Genomic DNA, 9,110 nt, shown 5'->3' on the forward strand with positions numbered 1-9,110 from the left:
AAATATTCTAATTACACACTTTAGAAGAATCTCATGGAAAACATGTTATACACTAAATATTTGTACTATCCTATTAAGGGTGACACTGCTAAAATCACAAATAAATCTGACGCTGACTGGAAGAAGATGAATAGAAAGGCAGTCGCCTTGATCAGACAGTGGTTTGATCTGAGTGTATATCCACATGTTGAAACTAAAATATATGCTAACAAGATGTGAGATAAATTAAAAGAGTTGTATGAACAAAATAATATGCAAAAGAAAACATTTTGTATTCAAAAGCTGGTGAATATGAAATACAAATATTGGGATTCAATTGCAGAGCATATGAGTATGTTTCAGAATATATTGCAAAATTTGCCAATGGTATATAGATGATGAGTTGCAAGTGTTGTTATTGTTGAGTTCTTTCCCTTATAATTGAGAAGTCTTTATTGTGACATTGATCAATTCAACTTCAAGTGAAAAACTGAAAATATCAACAGTATTAAAGAGAGCATGTTGAATAAAGAAGTTCGAAGAAAGGAACATGGTTTGATTTGTTCTTCCTCAAAGTCAGAAGCACTAGTTACAAAATCACGGGTGAGAATTCAATCTAGACACTTTTGTAGGCGCGACAACTTTGAAAGTCGTAGCAAGTCGAAGACTAGAAAAAAAAGTAATATGCTACCATTGTGGCAAAACAAGACACATAAAAAGAAATTGTAGGTTCCTTAAGAGAAATCAATCAAAGGAAAGAGATGAAGACAAATAAAAGAAAAATGATGGAGTATGTAAAATTATCAGTATGAGAGATGTTTGGGTTGAAACTGTGATTGGTTGCAAAAATTGAAGAATGTTAGACATGCTCTTGATATTCGTCTCAATTTGATTTCAGTGAAAACCTTGGATATTGAGGGTTATCACACTTACTTTAGTGGTGGTGATACATGTAAAAGCACCAAAGAGTCTCTAGTAGTTGCAAAGGAGCAAAGTTATATTTCTCTCTATAGGATGCCTACGAAGCTATTCAAGGAAGAAATGAATGCAGTTGAAGATGCCTCTTTTGATTTATGGCATATGCGCATTGGTCACTTGAGTTAAAAAAGAATCAACATACTTGTGAAGAAAATCATTCTTCCTGTGAAAGGCGCGTCTCTAAAAATTTACACTCATTGTTTTGCTGGAAAACAATATAGAGTTTCTTTTCATAATAGTGGTCCTCATAGAAGACAAAATATTTTTGATTTAGTTCATACTGATGGTTGTAAGATGGATAGTAAATCTCTTGGTGGTGCATCATAGTGGTGTGGAAAGGACAAACATTGATCTTTTATAAAAAATAAACGACAAAAATAAAATAAATAAAGATAAATGATTAAAAATAAATTTTATGTAATAAAATAAATTATAAAAAATATATATTTAAACCATAACTTTAAAGAAAGCTATACTTATTTTAGATAAAGATAAAAAAATTGGTTTCCTCTTCTAATATATGTAAACCAAATAGTATTTCAAATGATGAAGAGAATGCATTATTTTTAGGGAATAATGATTCACTAGATTATGACCAGTGTATTGCGTGGACATAAATATAGTAAATTTTATAAGTAATATTTTCTGCATTATAAATATAGTTATTGTATAATACTAATCTATTGATTTGGAAGAATTAAATTTGATCAAGGAAATTAAAATGATAGAAAATCATTTTTATCAATAATTTAATTTAATTTGTTTAAACTTTTTTATCAAATTTGCACCATAACTTATTATAATATTGAATAGTTGTTTTTCTTCTTATACTTTAATTGTCAATTTATTTTTCGACATATAATATTACTTGTATTTATTAGATGAAATAAAATATAATATACAAACAAACAAAATAAGATGTAAAAAGTTAAAAATATGATTTAATATTTAATATTGTTTTAAAATGTTAATGCTTAATTTATTTGTTCTGTTAGCATGATGTTTTAACTGTCAGCATGGGAAATTATTGTAAAGGAAATTTTAACTGTCATTTACTTTTTAATATTCAAATTTCCATTATAATAAAGATTATTTAGAAAAAATTATATTGGATGAGCATTCCATTACAAAGAAATAATTTAATTGATGAAAAAGTGTTAACATATTTTTAGAATACATGTATGTATAGTAAACTTTTATTCATTAATGTTTTTATTAATTTTAGTATATTTGTATTTAATGTTAATTTTAATAAATGTGTGTATTTTAATAATTGGAAGTAACATTTTTAATAATTTTTAATATATTCATATTTTATGATAATTTTTAATAAATTTGTGTATTTTAATAATTGAAAGTAACTTCTTTAATAAGTTTTAATATATTCATATTTTATGATAATTTTTAATAAATTTGTATATTTTTTTTGTCAAATTTTTATTTTATAAAATGATAATATTTATAATATTATAATTATAAATTATGATTATAAATTTCTTTTATCCTCAAATTTCTTTTGATATTTTTATTAAAAATATTGGGAATGAAAATTTATTTGTAAAATTATATCGGTATGAAATGTTATGACTTTTTGATTTCTTAAATGGTGTTATTATGAGTAAAACATATACAGTTTACCCCTATGATATATCTTGAAATTTTGAGGTATAGAATTGTATATGAATCTATGTACTTGAAGGTATATAGATATTCATTATATTGGAATTAATATAATTTCAGTGTATTTAAATGTATTGAGAAATAGTGGTAGTTTCCAAACAAAAATGTGTAGCTGCAATTTGCACAACCTAAAAAAGTTAACTATAGTTGTTATATAGAGAACCTACAATATGCAACATCATATTAAAAAAAAAAAAGTCTTTCACTAGTATTCTTGAACATGTAATTGAATGAGTATAAGTGAAACAGCCAAATTGTTGACAATCAAGATTGTTTGATTAATTTAAGTTTTATAAGTATAATATAATAATGGTGACAACATATTTATATATAAGTTTGTAAAATTATTTAAGCATAAAGTTAGAATATGCATCCGAAGTTAGCTTATAACACATTCAATAGAAAAAAAGTTTATAACAACAACACATATACTATGCATGTGGTTGACCGATAGGAACAAATGTCGAATTGAAAATGTTGATTGGCTTAAAATCCATTGTGAAACCTAACTCAATTTCAAAAGTCATTGTGATTGAAATTATCACAATCCACAAAAAAATTGGAAGTAACGAAGTAGTATTCTATTACTAAATGATGAATGAAATCATTTATTTGTGAAAAAAATAATGTAAAGTCAAAAGTCTAGCTTAAAAATTAAAATAATATTCTCTCTTCGAGTCTAATCCTCTTAGTCATGTGCTTAAATTCAACTCTTCTTTGGGGCGAAGGGGACTTGTCAAGTCATTGAGTTTTTTTTTTCAGGTCATGGTTTTAATTGTTGTCTATAGTCGTGTATTGATTTATAATAATTATCATGTCGAGAAAATACAAAGGGTTGGACAAGGAGCATTGGTGACAATACTTAAAAGTGGTTAGGTGGTTTTTTTTATAAAAAGAATTGCATGAGTAATTGTATTTTCAACGTATGAAATCATTTTTCACCACTAAATGGAATAGACAATACTTACTATGTGGTGTTTTTTTTCATTGAATTAAATGAGTAATTGAATTTTCAACTTATGAAATCATTATTTATCACTGAGTGGTGCATGAATGTGAAATGAGGATTGACAATGTAAATATTAGTCATAAGTGTAATTGATTGACATAAATTGAAAGAAATGAGAAATGCATAATAAAAAGAGGGAGAAAGTGATTCTAGGATGACACATAAGAATATTCATGATGTGACAAAAATAGAAGCATGTGCCAAATAGAGTGTTGAGATGACAATATAGTTGGGGAGCAAGATAGTTGGGGAGCATGTGGCAAATAGAAGACTGGCTAGATGTTTTTTTTTTTCATTGAATTGCATGAGTGATTGAATTTTCAATGTATGAAATCATTATTTACCTCTAAATGGAATACGGTGACAATACTTACGAGTGGTAGGTGATTTTTTTTTCCATTGAATTGAATGAGTAATTGAATTTTCAATAAATAAAATCATTATTCAACACTAAGTGGTGTACATGAATGTGAAAGAAGGATTGACAACGTAAATATTAATTGATTGACATAAATTGAGAGAAATAAGAAATGTATAATAATATTATAAAAAAATGCATAATAAAGAGAGAGAAGGAAGAAGTAATTTTAGGGTGACACATAAGAATATGCAAAATGTCGCAAATAGAGTGATGAGATGACAACAAAATAGTTGAAGATCTTGTTTTAATAAATTATAAAAATGATAAATACATGATAATATTATAAAAAAAATACTATTAATAATGTATAATAAGAAGAGAGGAAAAGGAGGAAGGGATTCTAGGGTTACAATGAGAATTTGCACAATGTGGCAAAAATAGTAGTATGTGACAAATAAAGTGTTGAGATGACAACAAAATAGTTAATAAACTTTTTTTAATAAATTGTAAATAGATTAGAAGCTGAAAATTGGAATCATATGAATGGTTTAGAGTCTTCAATATGTTTAACAAATGTTATATAGTTCGGGAGAATCACCAAACACAAGTTAGTTATTTTGGTGTTATTTCTTTTGTTGGTATTTGTCTTAAATAAGGTTCACGAGAGTTATTATCATTCCTTTCAATCGACTTTTACTATTTTATGAGATATATAGCAATGTTTTTATTTTCAAAGAGTTTTTTAGATTCTTATTATTCTCTCTTTTGATTGTTCGAGAATTATCATACAGAAAAATATTTGCATTTTAAACAAAAAATTGATTGATGAATTTTAAAGTACATCATTTACTTGACTATTTTTTTAAACATTATTAATTACTATGTGGTAGGGATTGTTGTAAGTTGACAATCTTTAATGGTAGAATTCATGGTTGTTATTAACTACGAGAACTCATGATATAAAGAAATAAGAAACTCTATTTACAATTAAAAATATATTTTTAATTAAACCATTTTACATAATAATAACTATTTTAATAATAAATATTTATATATTATAATTTATTTTTAAAATAAAATTATTAATAATACTAATTATTAACATTGATTATAAAAATAAAGTAATTGAGATATTAATGGAGTTAAATCTAGTGAAAGGAGTTCGACTCATGCAATGTGATAAACTTAATTAATCTCAACACACCTAAAATATAATTAAAAAAGAAATTAAATGAAATAGTATATTTATTGAAAAAAATTGTTAATTTTGTGACCATTTTTGTTGAAAATAGACCAAATAATTCTTTCAAAAAATAAAACCAAAAAGCAATTATTGATGTTTATAGAGAAAAAAAAAATCATTGTGAATAAATGTCAAATATTTTAAGTGTGATGTTATTTAATAAGAAATAATTTCCATATTTAAAGGAAAACATGTGAAACAGAATTAAAAACAAACCTGATTCTAAATTTTAGGATTGTTTTTTTACTTTGACTTTCTTACCTTTAACCAAAAAAAAGGTTTAGTTATATTGGTACCAAAAACGACGTTGGAGAAGAAGGAAAAAAAAAAAAAAGCATGTTGAGAGACTAAAGGCAGAGAGAGATAAGAATGATTTACTTAACGAGCAAGATTGCGTGAGCGTGATGCAGTTATAAAACTTGGAGGCCACGCTAGCTACGAAATCAACCTCGGATCTCACACCCTCCTCTGCCTTAACCCTACCATCTTCCTTTTCAATCCAAATCAACCTCACTTCTCACCATGGCCCCCACTCTAATTGGTCCCCCCGAAATCTACACTTTCAAACCATCAAACGCTAAGCCCACCGCCACCGCTGAAACCACCGCCACCGCTGAAACCACCGCCACCGCTGAAACCACCGCCACCGCTGAAACCACCACCACCGCTGAAACCACCGCCACCACCACCGTTGAAACCACCACACCATTAACTGACGACGCTTTCATCGACCAAATGATAGCCAATTTCAACTCATTTCCAAAGAATCAATCACCGATGGGTTTAACAGAGAACATGTCACCAACATTTCTCACCACAGGTAACCCCTGTCTCGATTTTTTCTTCCATATTGTTCCCGATACTCCCTCTGAAACTCTTGTCGCGAGACTTCGACTAGCCTGGGACCAAAACCCACTCACTGCTCTCAAACTCGTCTGTAACCTCCGTGGTGTTCGCGGTACCGGAAAGTCTGACAAAGAAGGCTTTTACGCCGCCGCTCTCTGGCTTCACGAACACCACCCTAAAACTCTAGCTTTCAACGTTCCTTCTCTTGCTGACTTTGGTTACTTCAAAGATCTCCCTGAACTTCTCTACCGCCTTCTAGAAGGTTCTCAAGTTCGTAAAATTCAGAAAGAGGAATGGAATAAAAGGAAATTTGGTCTAAGAAAAAGACACCAAATACAACCCAACTACAACGATGACGACGATGAGAAGGTTGACGATGAGAACGTAAACGATGAGAACGTTGACGATTATGAGATCTACGGGAGGATGATGAAGAAGAAGAAGAAGGAGAAGAGGGAATGGATCGCGAACGAAAAAGACTCTGTGATGACTGAAGAGATGTTGGCGAGGGCTAAAGCTGAGAAAGAAACCGCTCATGCTTTGAAAGAAGAGAAGAGGATCTCATTGGCTAAGAAGCTTGTTGAACGATACAATAGCGACTCCAATTTTCGTTCCCTTCATGATTCTATCTCTGATCATTTTGCTGATTGTTTGAAGAAAGATCTAGAGTTTTTGAGATCTCGGTCGTCCACACAAATCAGTCTTGCTGCCAAATGGTGTCCTTCTGTTGGCTCTTCTTTTGATCGGTCAACGCTTTTGTGTGAGACCATTGCGAAGAAGATTTTCCCTAGGGAGGAGTATGAAGGTGTGGAGGAGGCGCATTACGCTTACAGGGTTCGCAATCGATTGAGGAAGGAAGTGTTGGTGCCTTTGAGGAAGGTTTTGGAGTTGCCTGAGGGGTTCATTGGTGCTAACAGATGGGATTTGATTCCTTACAAAAGGGTTGCTTCGGTGGCGATGAAGTTTTATAAGGAGAAGTTTTTGAAGCATGATAAAGAGAGGTTTGAGAAGTATTTGGAGGATGTGAAGGCAGGGAAGACTACCATTGCGGCTGGTGCTTTGCTTCCTCATGAGATTATAGGATCTTTGACGGATGAAGATGGTGGTGAAGTTGCTGAATTGCAGTGGCAAAGAATGGTTCATGATTTGCGTAAGAAAGGATTTATGATGGATTGTCTTGCTGTGTGTGATGTGTCAGGGAGTATGAGTGGGATCCCTATGGAGGTGTCTGTGGCATTGGGATTGTTGGTGTCTGAATTGAGTGTGGAACCTTGGGAAGGGAAGATTATTACTTTCAGTGCAGAGCCTCAGCTTCATTTGGTTGAAGGGAATGATCTCAAGTCCAAGACGGAGTTTGTGAGGAACATGGATTGGGGTGGAAACACTGATTTCCAGAAGGTGTTTGATCGCATATTGGAAGTTGCTGTCAATGGGAATCTCACAGAGGATCAGATGATTAAGAGGATCTTTGTTTTCAGCGACATGGAGTTCGATGAAGCATCTGCAAATCCATGGGAGACTGATTACCAAGCGATCACTAGGAAGTATAGAGAGAAGGGATACGGTTCTGCTGTGCCTCAGATAGTTTTTTGGAATCTGAGAGACTCAAAGGCCACCCCGGTGCCGTCCACTCAGAAAGGTGTGGCGTTGCTGAGTGGATTTTCTAAGAACCTGCTGACATTGTTCTTGGGCAATGATGGTGAAATAAGCCCTGTAGAAGCTATGGAAGCTGCCATCGATGGACCGGAGTATCAGAATCTAGTTGTGCTGGATTAGTTTCCTTCGGTAATTGGTAGAGTTTTGTTTAGTGTAACGATAATAATTGAGAAAATAGAATTAGGTGCTTTTTGTTTATGAAGTACTGCTTGATTAGATTGTTGGAAACAAAATGTTGAAATGGCAGTGTGTTGTTAAAATTCAAATTGGTTATAACATGTTTCCAATTTAATAAAAGTTGGGCTGGGGAAGGGAGCAATTGCAGCCGGATTAAATAAAATGACAACGCATGAGATTTTTTGCTAAGAGGATCATGTAATTCACTGAAACAATGTTTTTGTTAAGTTTTAAAGTATTACTGTGAAAAGGAAATGCAGTTTCAATAGATTCTGCTTCTGCTGCTGAAATTAGATTATGCTCTCCTATAACACTAACAATTATCCAACTTGTTAAATGAAGTGGGTTCCTTCCTTCTGTTTATTCTACAAACTGGTGCCACGGACAGTGTCGCCAACTTTAGAGGATGAGTCTTATGGTATATAACATGCAATCATCTTTACATTGTTGCAGTGATTCAGTTTTGCAGAACCATACGACCTTTAAAAACAACAGATTGAACAATTGAACAGTCTGCCAAAAAGTATATGCTAATCGAACATTTTTGGTAATTTGATTCATTGTAGTACATCTGCTGTCAAACATAGTTTTCTCTTAACATTCCCTAGTTGTTACAAATGAATTTTACAAGCAACCCATTAGATGGTTCCAAGATCTCTCTGAGGGGAGTGGAGAGAGAACGAGAGAAAAGTTAATTTCTGTTATTGGCAGAGCATTTGCATATTCTCTGAGGAGCTTAGCTCTGGGGTAGTTAGGAGGTTGTTCCCGACTACATTTCAATCATATTTTCATCAATAATATCAGTATTTCCATAACTTTCATTCCCTGCACTTGCTTAATTTGTACTGTTTGATTACCTTAATTGAGAAAATAGAATTAGGTGATTTCTGTTTGTGAGGTACTGCTTGAATAGATTGTTGGAAATAAAATGGTGAAATGGCAGGGTTTTGTTAAAATTCAAATTGGTTACCTCTTTTATCCTCCAGGACCCAATTCCTATCTTCTATGACATCTTTGCAATTTGATCAAAGTTGGGCTGGGGAAGGGAGCAATTGCAGCAGGTTAAATAAAATGACAACGCATGAGATTTTTTGTTAAGAGGATCATGTAATTCACTGAAACAATGTTTTTGTTAAGTTTTAGTGTATGACTTGAAAAGGAAATGCAGTTTCAATAGATTC

At 31.6% G+C, this 9,110-nt stretch overlaps 1 protein-coding gene across 1 annotated transcript; it reads left to right on the forward strand.

Moving 5' to 3' along the window:
• The first annotated feature begins 5,624 nt into the window (after window positions 1-5,624).
• Window positions 5,625-8,118, forward strand: LOC101492138 (uncharacterized). Its single transcript, XM_004490151.4, has one exon. It carries the CDS (start codon window positions 5,773-5,775, stop codon window positions 7,870-7,872), a length of 2,100 nt encoding a protein of 699 aa, XP_004490208.1. The 5' UTR covers window positions 5,625-5,772; the 3' UTR covers window positions 7,873-8,118.
• The last annotated feature ends 992 nt before the right edge of the window (window positions 8,119-9,110 follow it).

This window comes from Cicer arietinum, chromosome 2 (assembly GCF_000331145.2).
Source record: "Cicer arietinum cultivar CDC Frontier isolate Library 1 chromosome 2, Cicar.CDCFrontier_v2.0, whole genome shotgun sequence".
NCBI lineage: Eukaryota > Viridiplantae > Streptophyta > Magnoliopsida > Fabales > Fabaceae > Cicer > Cicer arietinum.